Source organism: Lacerta agilis, chromosome 12, assembly GCF_009819535.1.
Source record: "Lacerta agilis isolate rLacAgi1 chromosome 12, rLacAgi1.pri, whole genome shotgun sequence".
NCBI lineage: Eukaryota > Metazoa > Chordata > Lepidosauria > Squamata > Lacertidae > Lacerta > Lacerta agilis.
In genome coordinates this window covers 46,790,156-46,805,269 of record NC_046323.1, presented here as the reverse complement: position 1 = coordinate 46,805,269, position 15,114 = coordinate 46,790,156, and the positions used below count along the sequence as shown (strand labels likewise).

The 15,114-nt window shown below is 38.3% G+C and overlaps 1 protein-coding gene across 7 annotated transcripts in view; it reads right to left on the bottom strand.

The window, feature by feature from the left end:
- Nucleotides 1–3,453: 3,453 nt before the first annotated feature.
- Nucleotides 3,454–15,114, bottom strand: part of PRKAG2 (protein kinase AMP-activated non-catalytic subunit gamma 2) — a 177,204-nt gene continuing 165,543 nt past the window's right edge. For 6 of the 7 annotated variants that reach the window (XM_033165488.1, XM_033165489.1, XM_033165490.1 and 3 more), the window contains 7 exons: nucleotides 14,211–14,265; nucleotides 13,345–13,471; nucleotides 11,413–11,578; nucleotides 10,371–10,408; nucleotides 8,890–9,036; nucleotides 5,219–5,312; nucleotides 3,454–4,207 (listed from right to left, as the gene is read on the bottom strand). In XM_033165488.1, coding sequence (XP_033021379.1) covers nucleotides 4,176–4,207; nucleotides 5,219–5,312; nucleotides 8,890–9,036; nucleotides 10,371–10,408; nucleotides 11,413–11,578; nucleotides 13,345–13,471; nucleotides 14,211–14,265 — 659 coding nt within the window. In that variant the 3' untranslated portion in view covers nucleotides 3,454–4,175. Of the gene's footprint in view, nucleotides 4,208–5,218; nucleotides 5,313–7,178; nucleotides 7,232–8,889; nucleotides 9,037–10,370; nucleotides 10,409–11,412; nucleotides 11,579–13,344; nucleotides 13,472–14,210; nucleotides 14,266–15,114 lie in introns of all 7 variants that reach the window. The other variant, XR_004427668.1, reaches the window with a different exon arrangement.

Sequence of the window (15,114 nt, the reverse complement as noted above, 5' to 3'; positions counted from 1 at the left end):
ATGCAATGAATATTTTTTAAAAAACTTCTCCCTCTGGGTAGTGAGGATTAGGCTTATCTCAGATGCTGCAGCGAAGTTTGGGTTTCCCATAGAAAGGATTGAATAAGAGTTACCCAAGAAGGCTGACAGTGTTATAGTAGAGTCTTTGTATATGTACTCTGGAGATTGTTGGGACAAGTAATTGTTGAGAGCATGCTTGCATATATGGGTGAATGTATGCTGGTAGTTTTACAGATGTTTCAGTAGGAGTGGAATTTATGTGCATGTTGAGTGAGGGGAATCCCATTTCATGGATTTTGATATTTTCTGTTCCATATACTGTAATAAAAAAAAATCAGGGCTTTTATTTCAGCCGTAACGCACTGGAATTCAGTTCCAGCACCTCTCAGGTGGCTGCCATTGCCATTATAAGAGAACAAGGGTGGTGTTCATGGTGAGCTCTGGCACCTCTTTTCCTAGAGAAAAAGCTCTGGTGACGATGACGATAAATAATTTATTACTTGTACCCTGCCCATCTATTAATTTTGTTCGTTGATTTCCTTTGTAAATTGCTTTGCCATTTTTTTTAACAAAAAGTTGTTGTTGTTGTTCAGTCGTTCAGTTGTGTCCGACTCTTCGTGACCCCATGGACCAGAGCACGCCAGGCACGCCTATCCTTCACTGCCTCCCGCAGTTTGGCCAAACTCATGTTAGTAGCTTTGATAACACTAACAAAAAGTAGTTCTACAAATAAAATATTATTTTGTGTTCTAGCCATTCCCCACTCTCAGATAATACGGTTTTATAACCCTTCCTGTTTTTCTATTTCTGCAAACCTTTGAGTTCTCCCTAGCTTTCTGATACTTCCCTAGTGCCTTGTGCCATTTTGGCTGCATAAGGATTCACACTTGAAGAAAGAGTATACTATACAATGTTTCTCTCAGCTTATAAAGTGTTACAGTATTTAATTTAAAGATGCTTTGGCCAACATGGGATGTAGAGTTTTCTTATTCAATAGCATTTACTAATAATTGCTCCCAGTTTTTGTTTCCTACACGTATTTCACTTACGTATTTAATTTTAATGCTTAACCTGTTTAAAGCACACATTCTGAAGCAGGATAGAAGTCAGTACCAATGGTGGAAAAAGTACATTGTCCTTCTCAGCCATGTAACTGCACCAGACAAAATCTTATCTATCCCATCTGAAATCTCTGGACAATTGTTCACATTTCATGAGAGACCTCAATGCTGTACTGACACCCTTCAGACGTAGACTATGAAATTTGCACAAACCATCATGTATTGTTGGAGGGGTCAGGACTCCCTTCAACAAGAATGGTTTGGAGAGTAGATAAAAGGAACAGGGTATTCTGGATTGTAAACACAATTGGTTCCTTTTGTTTTTTGTATCATATGTACCACCTATTTGAAATGTAAATGATGCAGAAGAAAACTAGGACCTCTCTTGTGTCACATTCTGAATGTCCACAGACACAGCAAATATCTTTTTTTTTGGGGGGGAGGGGTGTCTATTTTGTTGCTTCCAAAATAAGACTATTTCACACTGCTCTTTCATAAGCATCTGGATGTGGAATTAACAGTGTTTCTACATGGAACAATACAGCACTATATACTCCACATGCCTTCTTCTCCATGGCCAAGAGTCTTCCGTAATGTTTATTCACAAGGCAGTTCCATTCAGCAAAGGTCTCTTGCAACATTAGTAGATGCCTTACTCCAGGTTTAGTGCTTTTTACTGCTACCTATGTAGCACAACTGGGTGTGTGGATTAATTATGAATTGCCCCTGAAGCCTGTTCCATTTGTGTGTGGTGTGTATGAAGATTTAATTACTGGCTTCCTTTCATTATGTAATAGTTAAAGAGAGCTATTTGCTATGGGAGGAAATAAACAATAAAAGGAACAAACCTTCCCCAGCTAAATTAACTAATGGTTATCATGAAACTTTTCAAGAGACACAGTTGGAACAGCCTTAGCAGAAACAATGAAAGGCTGGAGGAGTGAACAGAGCCCACAGCTTTTATCACTGCCCTTAATTTTTTTTTAATTTGACTACTTATTTTTGCTTTCTGCCAGGCATTGGCAAGGCAGAAAGGTGGAATATAAATATTTTAAACAATTATAAAATGGGCAGAAACTGTAAATAAGCGGTTCATTAATGATCAAGTAAACTATAAAGTGCTGGGGAGGTTGGCGCTCTGACTGTATTTTATTACAACACCCCACCCCAAAATTAGGACATTGCACTGAACATAGGTACTTTGGCAATGATGCCTGAACAAAGGATGACAAATCCGGAAAAAATGCAAAACGCTTTGTGTGGAAGCAGCCTCTGGTGGATAAAACTTGTATAAGTACCCGCCCCCCTCTTCCCTCTTGCAGGCACACGTGCCCCATTTGTTCTAGAGCAGACGTCTCCAAACTACTGGCATGGCATGGCTGCCCACTTCCAGGTTGGCGGAGCACTGGAAATAGCTTGTGCACATGCACAAGCGTCATTTCCGGTGCACATCTGGGTCTGAGGAGGCCCATGCGCAAGCACACAAGCTATTTTCGGTGCTCCGCTGACCCGGAAGTGCGCCGGAAATAGCATGTGTGCATGCGTATGGGTGCGCGCTCCTCCACGCAATTGGCGCTGGAGGAACCAGCCTGAGGCCTGGTAAGTTTGCCGACGCCTGTTCTAGAGGGTCCCCCAATCCTTTGAAGCAGATCTGGGGGGCATATGGAATTACAGGGAGTAGGGATGGGAAGTCCTGTTGCAGAGGTCCATTCTGCTAGTATACAACAAACATAATCACACCATGTACAGGGAACAAATAGATGCTTAAGAGACTGGAACTTCCCAGGAAAGAAGCTATTCAACTCCAGAGTCTTCCACAGATATCTTTGTTTAATTTCTCAAAAGGGAAAAGAACTGCCTGTTTTCTGATTTTTTTTAAAATAAGCTTATTAAAAAGAGAAGAGCACATCCTTAAAAACTACATTTTCAACAACAAATATATGTTTAGTTTACATGGATAATCAGTTTGCCTTCTGAAAGGAATTAATCTGAATCCTCCTAAAAATGGAATATGCCAGAATATGTGGTTGTACTGTACTGCATATGGAGACTTATGGGTGTAATTTTGAGTGGATTATGCCATCTTCTGGACACCTAGGATTTTTTGTTTGTTACTAAAATTACACAGTAGGACTTTTGGAATCATTTTCACACCTTGGTTTTCATTCCAATCTTTACAGAATACCAGCATGATACTGTTACCTTTCTGTTAGTTTATATGCAATCAATATTCACCTTCCTTTGTTGATTACTTTTTCATAGCTTCTTTTCTGTGAAAATATGAGGTGACTAGTGATGATACATTTGATAAACCCCTGATTTCTGTGCCTCATGTACAACAATCTAAAAGACACATGGTTTGCACCACTGTTTTTAGTAATGAGAGATCTTCTTATATAACAATCAATGTTTTATTAATGAATATGGTGAAGTTTTAGCTATCCACCAAAGATGTGTAAAAAATCGCAAGAAAATAAAAATAAATAAAGCTGGTTTTAGATCAGTCTTGTTTTACCAACTCTTCCGAATGCAACATTTATAAACACACAAAACTCATTAAAGTTTTAAAGTAATCTACTGATATTCAAATTACAGCTTTTATGACAAATCTAATGATAACTGAAACTGATTTGGTTTTAGGTTTAGCGACTTGAACATTCAAATACAGTGTCTCGTTTCACACAATACTTCCTCTTACTGTGATGGGCAACAGCGATGACATATTGTTGGCTTTTTGACATAAGGCACTATGATATGAATATGCCATACACTTGCCTTATGTCAGAGATCTGTTGCTGAGCAGTGACTTCTATCAAATACAAAAGATGTTTGTTTTCAGGATACAGTGCATTTTAGATGAAGGACATCATGTGAAGTCTTTCAGCAAACATTTTGAAATGCAAGCCTGTATTTAATACATAAGCTTTTTGTCATGCTGCTTTTTGTGTGTGACAGTCACTGGGAAGTAATAGACTAGTTACCCAACACTCAGTCCCAATACACACATACTCATCCCCATTTCTCTCTTTTCTAGTGCTGCCAGTGTTCTTGAGGCAAATATCACCCAGTAACTTCAATCAAGTTCTTCTACAAAGGTTTATATGTTCACAGCAATCATTCAGTTTCACTTTCCTTTTGTTTGGCACCTGTTAACGGAAAGGTAGATGTGAGAAAGTATGTACATCGGGTCAGCAAACTTCTTCAGCAGGGGGCCGGTCCACTGTCCCTCAGACCTTGTGGGGGGGCCGGACTATTTTTTTTGGGGGGGGGGGGAATGAACAAATTCCTATGCCCACAAAATAATGCATTTTAAATAGAAGGACACATTCTACTCATGTAAAAACACGCTGATTCCCAGACCATCCGCGGGCCAGATTTAGAAGGCGATTGGGCCGGATCCAGCCCCCGGGCCTTAGTTTGCCTACCCATGGTGTACACTCTCCTATCATGGGAGATACTGCATTTGCCCAGCATTCAACACGTAACATTTTTGTGCTTGGCAAAATTTGATCTTTCTACTCCTGCATCCAGTGAAATTTTCAAAGCTATTATGTATTCTGCCAAACCTTTTATTTTTATGGAAGTTTGGACTATTCATAATACACAATGTATAAACTTTACTTTAAAGCTCTAATGCAATATACTCTCTACCTTTTATTATGTTAAACTTATTAGCTAGAGGACGCTATGATCCAGATGCAAAGTTCTGCTGACACCCAAATGCATTCATAGCAGTTGTGGCCTGTATACAATTCTTTGCTCACTTATATCAGAGGCAGCCCAGCGCACAAAGTGCAAGTTCAGTCCATTACATTTGTGTGCAAGGGAGAGATCAATGTGCATACCAATGCTCCAGCATGCACAAGGGTCAATCTGTCCGACTAACTGATAACGAGAAGCAGTAATCCAGTTCTCCACATAATGGAGAAATTCACATTTTAGGGGTGCTAACTAAAAGATGTGTTGGTTTTAAGATAAGGTTATCATTGTGGCATTTGGTGTGAATACAGGAGACAAATTGCTCAGTCATGAATCCCACTTAGCCTTGAGCAAATCAGCATCAGTCTCAACTTTCAAGAGTTGCTGTGAGCATAAAGTTATTGTACGATACTTTGTATATTACAGAAGAACTCAATACATAAATGCTGCATACATACCAGCTGGTGTGAGCACCAGAGCTTGTAGGATGTCTGAGAGCGAGATGATACCAACAATACTATCTGCTTCATTCACTACCACCAATCGATGTACCTGCAAACATGAAACAATAGCATATTAAGAGATTACTGTATTTGCCAATAAGCAGTGCACTCCACGTTCATGTTAATAATAGCCAGATGAATCAAGTTATTTAGAAGGACACTCAACTCCCCCTCAATGAATTAATATAGAGACTTTCCAGAACAATTTTTTGTTCAGCTCCAGAGACCCAGGAGGGCACACCACATTCAAATTGAATTTACAGTGAGATACAAAGAGAAAACATGAACTGGTTCCATTTTCCAATGTCGTTAGGTGAAGCCTGGATCAGACCATTTAGTTTTACACCAGTATGTCATTAAAAAGCAGTCCTAATTTCCCTCACTGTTAGCACTGTGCGTTTGGATTCACATCTTTTCTGTGGGCTTGTACATGGATAACTGGAGGCCCAGCTGTTCTATAATTGAACAGAGACATGCTGCACAGTAGCAGAATACATTTCACTTTTCACAGCTATGAAAGGATAATTGTTGAAATGCTAGCAAGGTGTTATTTAACAGTAAAGAACTGTCCGTAGACGGATAGAAGAAATATGAGAGTGCAGATTGCATTTTCCTCATTGTCAGAACAGAATATAAAGTTCAACAGAAATTATTCCTACTCATTATGAATACATTCAAGTGGAAAGTTCTTGTTAAAAATAGATAACTGTCAGTAACCCAAACACTGCCACATAATCTAACAAGGAACAGACTAAAACTAACAAGTCTATTTTTATTATAAAAGTGAAGTGTAATGTTACTGGTTCCATACATAGTTAAATCATATTTATAATTAGAGTAGCCTAATTTACAACTTCAGCTTAATGGTGTGTCTTTAAAATTTATGCACTGCTATTTTAGGTGCATATTATAATTTGTGTTTGCCCAGTAGGTATTTTAAACAACATACCCTCCCCACATATCACATCTCCCAAGTTTCAAAAGCAGTTTGCTATACAGTCATACCTCGGGTTAAGAACATTGTGGGATGTGTACGTTTGGGTTACGCACTGCGGCGACCCGGAAGTAATGGAACGGGTTACTTCCGGGCCAAGTTCATTGCGCATGCACAGAAGCGCGCGGTGATGTCATGCGCATGGACAGAAGTGCCGGATCGCGTCACGCACATGTGCAGACACGGCGCTTCAGGATACACATGTCACGGGTTATGAACGGGGCTCCAGAACGGATCCCGTTCGTAACCAGAGGTACCACTGTACTGCACAGCCACCCCTTTCGGAAAATGTACAACCAGTCAAGCATTGATAAGTAGACAGTGCCAGCAGCCCTCTGTTTGTGAGTTTGCATCTAGTTAATTGAACTGGGGAACATGCCAACAACAGTGCCATAAACCCACACGGAGTATGCCACAGTTGGCATCTCATATATGGGGTATGTGAACAGCTGTTTGAGAGAGAAAAGTCCACAACCTTATCTGACATGGTTTTCTAGAGTAGGTCTACATCTTTATAATCTGACAAAAGTTTTGTTCAGCTGTTTTTAAATATGCACACTTATCATGGAGTACTTGTAGCTTTGCCACGAAGACATTTGAGTAAGACTGCAGTTGTTTATGGGAAAGATGCCCAAATGATTAAGATGCAAAATAGTGAGATGATCAGTTCCCACAAAGCATTTAAAGAACGACCAGACTCTCAACAGATGACCTCGGCTGTTCTAAACACTTGATGTTTTATGATTGCTCTCAACCATTTTCCAATTTTGTAACCACTTTAAATTTCCATCGAAATGTTTGCTAAAAGTAACTTAGAAATACAAGAAACAAAGAGCAAGAGAGGCCTTTGTCAAAGAAATAGACATAGCAAAGTTCAAGTCAAGGTACTTCAACAGTTTAGGACAGAGGTGAACTACATACCGGCCAGGTAACTTAGAGCTCCTCTTCTCTTGTATTTGAACAGTCATACCCACCTGATACAAATGGGGAACACAGGAAAGAAATAGAAAAGGGGGGAAATTCTATTTTTATATATGTTCCTCTTACGTTGGCGATACTTTAGACAGGGTTATTATGATGGATGGGTTTAATATTATTATTAAGTATGGACTATCACATGGTCAGTCACTTGGCCATCTTTCTCAAGTTCAACAGCTTCATTACTCAAAGGATATCGATTAATAAAGTGACAGTACAAACACTTCTCTGCCAAGATGCAATAGTAATAACCACCCATCCTCTAATCTAAGTCAGATTTCTGGTATCTACTGGTACATATGTTGTGAAATGATTACATGGCATCTTTCTGAAAAGATATTGTAAGATTGGCTATGTCTGTGTTTAGAAATATATAAAATAAGATATACCATTCATTTTAAAGCACACACCTATCTGAGTTAATGTTGGAAAGTTTCCATTGCTACCTGTGCTTGCTTTGTCTGAGAGCAGGTGTGCACCTGATCAGATGTCATAACTCATTTTACCCCATATGAAAAATATAACTCAGAATATTTTGCATTTCACTTTTTCAATTATGGTATGAAATTAGGGCATTGGACAGGGAGAATGGAAAACGAGAAAGCATGTTATAGATTAGTTGGCTTTGTCAGTGAAGGAAGAGTGTATGTTCCATTAAAATGGTAATGGTTGTATGCGAAATTTCCCATACGCTTCATAACATTTAACCAGTCCCATTCTAGGGGAGAAGGAAGGAAGAAATCCCAAGATTTTAAGGGGGGTGTCTAAGAGCTTGAATCTAGAAGCTGAAATGGATACCCATTTCCTGATAACTAGATGGGAAGCTACTTCCTAGCCTGCTGCTTGCAAGGTGATCATACCTGTGGCTAAAAGGCAGCACTATCCCAGAAGAACTGTCCTGTCCCTGGTATTACTACAGAATTCAAAACGTGCAGTATTTTGAAAGCAAAGCTTAATTATTGATTACACCCTTATCCAGAACTATGTGCTTTGTATTAAACTTACAGGAACATTCATTGAGTTTGTATTTCTCTTCCCCTTTCAACCGACGTATACTAGTTGTCACATAAATACTGATTAAAGGGTGCGCTAGCAGAATCCATTCTGTGATGTGCCTTTGCAAACTAATATTCATCAAGTTTTAAAAAATATGGTAGAAGTCACAGTTCTCACATAACCACCAGTAGTCCAGCTAAGTTTATCATCTATAAACCTTAGGTTAGAGCAACTTTAGATCTCCCACCTCCTGCATTTCTTCATTTCAGCAAAAGACCATTAGACTTCAGTCCATCAACAATGCCACATTTTCATAGGTAGCCATCACAATCTCCACAAAAATAAGGGCTTGGTCACACTGCTTGCGAAAACCCCAAGTCTCCAAGGCTGTAGTAGCTCATCATGCTCAATTACTTTTTTATTTTAAAGAAAGTGTAAGAAATATGACAGTCTTTAAAAGTTAGAATAAAGAATCCATGAAGTACAGAGCCATTGTGTTTTATGTGGGATTATAAAATATAAGTTTAAATGCACATTCTAGCACACCTTTGAAGGAGTCTTATGCAGACATCATCCGAGTCCTTCTTTGAAATTGTGTTAGCTGGAATTCTGGTTAGCAATACTACTCAGAAATGTGTTGTGGTCCAAGAATTCTCACCTCAGCTTTAACTATCCGATCCACGATGGTCTCCAGTGTTTCCAGCTTACTGCATTTCACAACACCTTCAAAATACTGAGAGCGGTGTTGTAGGGCTTGTGTCACTGTGATATCTAAGTTGTTATAAGTTTTTTCAGCAGCAAGATTCTGAAAAAAAGTGATTACATAAGACTCTTTTCTTTTTTTAAAACAAAACACCCAATGTATTATCCCCTTATATCAGGAATGTGATGCTACTAAGATCATTTTGGAAATGGAACAAAAACCCAGTCCTCCAGATACGCTAAGAGTACAATCCAAATAAAAATGTGCAATGTTAGGTTGCACAAAGATATAACATTATGACCAAGCTTGCATGCCAGTTAGGAGGACTGATGTGCCTCTGCTAAACATGATTGGCTCTTTGCAGATTAATGTTTCCTGATCTCCAAACCAAGTTTAGGATATCAGGAAAACCCAGTGAGCTTGCACACTCCTCTCCTTCCTGTCTCAAATGGGTAATCCTATTTCCTTTCAGTTTGCACCAGATTTCCACTTTAATCATGGTTGCAAACTGTGGATTAGTGCAAATTAGTGTGTAAATTTTTTAATTTGTATTTTAATCTGTTATTTTAAATTGATCGTTTTTATGTTTTCTTGCTGTGATTTTAATTGATGTTAGCCGCCCTGAGCCCGGTTTTCTGGCTGGGAAGGGCGGGGTATAAATAAAATTATTATTATTATTATTATTATTATTAAACATAACACTAATCATAAAAAGGTAACAGTAAAGAACCCCTGACAGTTAAGTCCAGTCGTGAACGACTCTGGGGGTTGTGGCACTCATCTTGCTTGACTGGCTGAGGGGCCGAAGTTTGTCCATAGAAGTTTTTCTGGGTCATGTGGCCAGCATGACTAAGCCGCTTCTGGCGGAACCAGAGCAGCGCACAGAAACGCCGGTACCTATTTATCTACTTGCACTTTGGCATGCTTTCGAACTGCTAGGTTGGCAGGAGCTGGGACTGAGCTACGGGAGCTCACCCCATCGCGCAGATTCGAATCGCCAACCTTTTGATCGGCAAGCCCTAGGCTCAGTGGTTTAGACCACAGCGCCACCCGCATCCCTCTAACACTAATCATAGATAGCTACAAAACTCAGATTGAGTGGTGGGTGCTCACAGAAGAGGGGAGAATGTAGGAGCGTGCAAACCTATGATATTCCAATCTTGATTAGGAGATGGGGCACCATTAGGTCTGCACCGAGTAACAGACTGCAGTCTTTTGTTGGTTGCCAGCTGCTCTCTCCTCTCCAAGGAAATTTACCTCCCCACCCCTCTAGAAGCGCTCATGGAAACCATCATAGGAATAAGTGGTTAGAGACTAACATAGAAATATCAGGTACTGAAGAGCAAAAAGTACCATTCTACTCTAGGAAAAGCCTCTGGGCAAAAGTGAGAGATATAAAATATATTTTAAAAGATATAAAACATGTAAATACTTACTATTACATCAAATTTGGAATAAATATCTACAACTTTTCCTAAAAACAGAAGATAAAACAAACTTTATGTTGGTAATTAAGCTATAAAACCAAATACAACACTCTTATATTAGCCTCTGTCAACCTGGTTCAAATGTTTTAAGAGTACAACTCCCACCAGCCCCTGGCCAGCACAAAGACTGCTCTATACAAATTAAAAAATTGTCCAGTAGCACCTTAGAGACCAACTAAGTTTGTTCTGGGTATAAGCTTTCGTGTGCATGCACACTTCTTCAAGATGAATGTTAATACACCTAGAAGTTGTATTAACAGATTTACAGCTTGGTCCCATACTTGTTTATTCAGAGGTCATGGGGTTTATTTCCATAATGTATATATGACACACACTAGGCCTGTGATTCTGTTACATGCTTACTTTTGAGTTAAGTTTTAGTGCAGGATGAATCCATATAAAAAGGTGAACGTATTTTAGGAAACAGTGAATTTTTAGCTTCAGTGATTTCAGCACCGAAAATAATTAATGGGAAATTTTGCCTTCTTTACTCAAGAAATGCACAAACACAATCCATCTGCGCTTTTCTGTACATTATATTGGAATGGAAGGAAAATGAAATTACTGCAGAGGTATAATAAAAATAGAGGTGCAAATCAGGAGTAATTTTATTGAAGTGAAAACACACAACTGAAGAGAGAAGCAAAAATATATTTTGTTCTAGATCCTCTAGGGTTTGATGAGAGTGGAAAAGGGATATGTGCAAATGTGCTTTTAGCTTTAAATGATAATGAAAAGAAAGCAAGATAATCAAAGCAGAATGAAACCATTTTCTTATATTACAGTTTCCTAGAAACGTAATTAATTTAAATGAGATGATAGAGATGTTATGAATAAAAGATTGATGAAAGGGTGATAAAGAAGCTTTTTTTCTCCTTTTATTTTTCCCCATTTAATAAGGCGGCTCAGATAATTTAGCACTTACAACAGATAATCACTCGCAAAATAAACTATTTCCTTCCGAACGATAGCCATTTTACTGAATACACACCTGACTCATCCACAACAGGTAGTGCTGATATCCTTCTATCTACAAATATATTCAATGCTTTAATGATAGGAGTGTCTGGGTGTATAAAGGCGATGTTGTCATATGTTCCTATCCCAAGTTCATCCAGATTTTGCTTCATAAAGGCAGGCTTTGGCATTTCTGACACCTAGAAGAATTAAAACACTACTTGTCTGACAGGCATATTTTATGATTTTTAAGCTACACAGCTCACAGTTTTAAAAATTACCATGCAAGGAATTTCCTTATCAAGTCTTTCAACTGGTAACATATTCTAGTAGTAGCCTAAAGTAAGCTTAAGATTAGTGGGCAAAGTCAAATGTGTTAGAATGAAGCTAATACTGTCTTCCAAGCTGAACTCTATTCTGGCATTCTGTACCACGTTTCTTGCCCATATAGGGATGCACTGAACTGGGAAAACACAATAAATATCCAATATAACACATTCACAGCTTTTATAATTGCAGCATGGATTGCAATGGCACAAGTGTCCTTGGTGTTTTGAAGATGTAGCTTATGAATGAAACAGCACATTTATCATTCAAAGCTTGCTGCTTCCTTGTCCAAGCTTCACAATGCAATTATTAATGCCTTATGTAAGGTTGCATGCTAGAACGTCTGAGTGTCGTACAACCCAGGCATCATTTGGACATGCTTCTGCAGCTGTGACATTTAGCACACTGAATTTTGCAGGAGAGTTATGAAAGGGATAGCATGTCTAGGGAGTTTTACTAGCGTATCTTTTTATTGTACCGATTACAGACAAGTGGAACCTCCAAGAATGTTGCAGTATATCCTCGCCTCTTAGTAGGAATGCTCCTAGTCAGGTTTTCAGCCAGCCAATCATGACCCTGTCCATTCTACATTTCTCTTTTCCAACCATCAATCAACGTTCTGTGCTTATTGAGCATGCTCAGTCCTCACTGGGCTTTTTTGTGGTTTGTTTTTCAAAATGTTCTTCTTCTGTAAACCTCAGAGTTCCTCTGAGCATGCCAATACCTCTTTCCTTTCTCAGCGCCCCAGTTTGCCTCCAATCCTGTCTCTGAACTCGGTGGTGAGCCCTATTATGAGAATGCAAAGTTTGCATAGATCTTTACTGTGAAGGTTTCTTGGCAGTAAACACTATAAAGTTGCTGCTATCTGAACACTCTGCAAATGTTATTTGCATGACCCGTCCCAATACAAGTAAATTTGCCACAGGAAAAGTGAGACAACAAAAACCATCCATGTGGTCATTTGACAATTCTCAACTATAATCTCATTATACTCCTGAATTTTATAAAAACCTAGGAGAATCAACTACAGTTTCAAGTGACTGAGCTAGGCCAGATGACTGCAAATGAGCCAAGCCTTGGATTTGCACCCTCTCCTCCTCTATGAACAAGAAATGAGAGTGGAAGCTTGCACTTTTGACTAAAGTAAAAACTTAAGGAACTGTTCCTTTTTCAAACTCCAGTAGGATAAAAGAATACAGGATCTAGTTAGAATAAACTAAGGTTCCAAGTTTGTACGTAACAGGAAATGGTGCTTAAGTCTGCAGTGAAAGCAGAAGCTTTGATTTTCTTCTCACACATGCAAACTGGGTGATGAAGTGTCAACTGCGAAAGTGACTGGATTATTTAAGAGTCTTTTTTTGAGACTGCTTGATTGCACAGGTCCAATTAAAATACTTCCTGCATAGTTATTGTGGATGGAAACACTTTTATCACTGGAGTGCAGAGTAAAGGCATGCTACCAACTGCATGAAGAGAGACAATGGGGACATACCTATTATTTCTGTACCAGTGTAAATGTAGAGTATTCAAAGGGAATGGATCATATCAGTACAGTTGTTTATAAAGACTTTACTAATGTAACAGTGAGCCTTGTCTGTTCCAACATCAAGCAGCAATAGGAATTTATTATTTTACTTACAAAAAGCTGGAGAAACTTGAGGATTCTTTTATGGGTAAGTATATAAAGTGCATTTCCGCTCACTGGGTCAATAACTGGCAATCTGTGGATTCTGTTTTTGATCAGTGAATACACAGCATCAAAAAGGCTGAAGAGAAAGTTATTGCAACTGTTAGTATACTTTTACTGTAATATCCGAAGACAGCTTTGATGATTCCCCCAAAGCTACACTTTATGCCAACTAAGTGATTTTTAGTAAATAATGTTGGAGGAAGTTGTGAAAACTGAGCTAAAGGACATCATTGTTAAAGTAGGTATAGTACAGTTTAACATCAATATTATATCAGATCCTGCCAGCCAAACAGGAAAGCTGTTAAGAGGGGAAAATGCTTTGTGATGGGGTGGGGAAAGAGAATGTTTTACTTATAAGGACCTGAAGATTAGTAAGATTCAAATGCAAACTAAAATAATAAACACAACAGCTTTCTCACTTCATGTCTTTGTGCTGGCTTGGAAGGGTTACATAGAATGGATGGTTAATTATGGCATAACAAGCTTCACTTATATAGTAATATACTAATACTACATACAGAAATACATGTAACTGGAAGCAGGAGTGGAAAGGAAGAAAACTTATGCCATATCCTCAGTATTTATTGTGTAATCATGACCCCGCCCCCCAAAAAATCATATTCAAAGCTCCCAAAGATTCTAAGATAAGCCATAAAGTTTCCTATCACTAATTTAGAAACTTAATTGAAGTTAGAAACTTAGAGACACCAATTGCTAATGTGCACTATCTGTCTTAGTTTGTCCCTTGCAGCTGTGTGATGGATGTATTAGCACAATTTACATTTTAAGAAATCAAAAGTAGAAAAGCATCTTACCTGGCGTCTGGTGAAATGTTCACTAAAGGCTTAAAGGTTTCTTGTAAATAAAGCTCTGTATAATTAAAAGCAAAACCAATGCTTCATAAATTAATAATAAAAATAGTATTTCATGAAATATCCACACACACCCTGGTGTTACTCTTAGCAGTGAACCCCGCAAATGAAAGTGAGGACAATCAATGATTTACTAAATTAAAGAATGGCAGTGGTTCATAAGAGCAATCACTAGAGGTCACTATAATACTATATTAATACACATGAATACCATAAAAAGAGTAGACAGCAAAGGCTGAGCAGAGGGTATTTTAAAGAAGTGTTTCAGATTACTAATGTAAGTGCTTTTTGTTTTTAAGGCACCACTGTCTTCTCAGGCACCTGCAGCAATAAATGAACTTCCAACTTTTTCTGCAACGCATAGCATGTCCTGAAGACACATCTTCAAGATGAATATTTTTTGAAAGATCTTCAATTTTTTGTCTAACCATCATTTCCTGAGGAGTGACTTGGTAAGGCGGAAAGAGGCAAAGGGAGGCAATTTATATTTATGAAAATATAAATACAAAAAGCCATTATTATCCGTATTTAAATCAAAATATGCAACATGTAATAATTAAAATTTACACCACCAGTCAGAAATATATAATACATACAGGTGAATATTATTGTGATGTTTCATTTTCCAGTGATTGATAAAAAACACTTTTCAATAAACTTGCCTGGTGAGCATCCCCTCTTACAACATGGAAGTTTTGTAAGAAATAGCACATTCACTCATATGAAGATGATAATAAAGAGTTTCAGTGGGATTTCCAAGATAACTCGTATCATGTAAACTATTCACCATTTTAAAGTCCTCCAGCAACAGATGATCTTTCAAATATCCCAAAAGCAGTATTTTAGG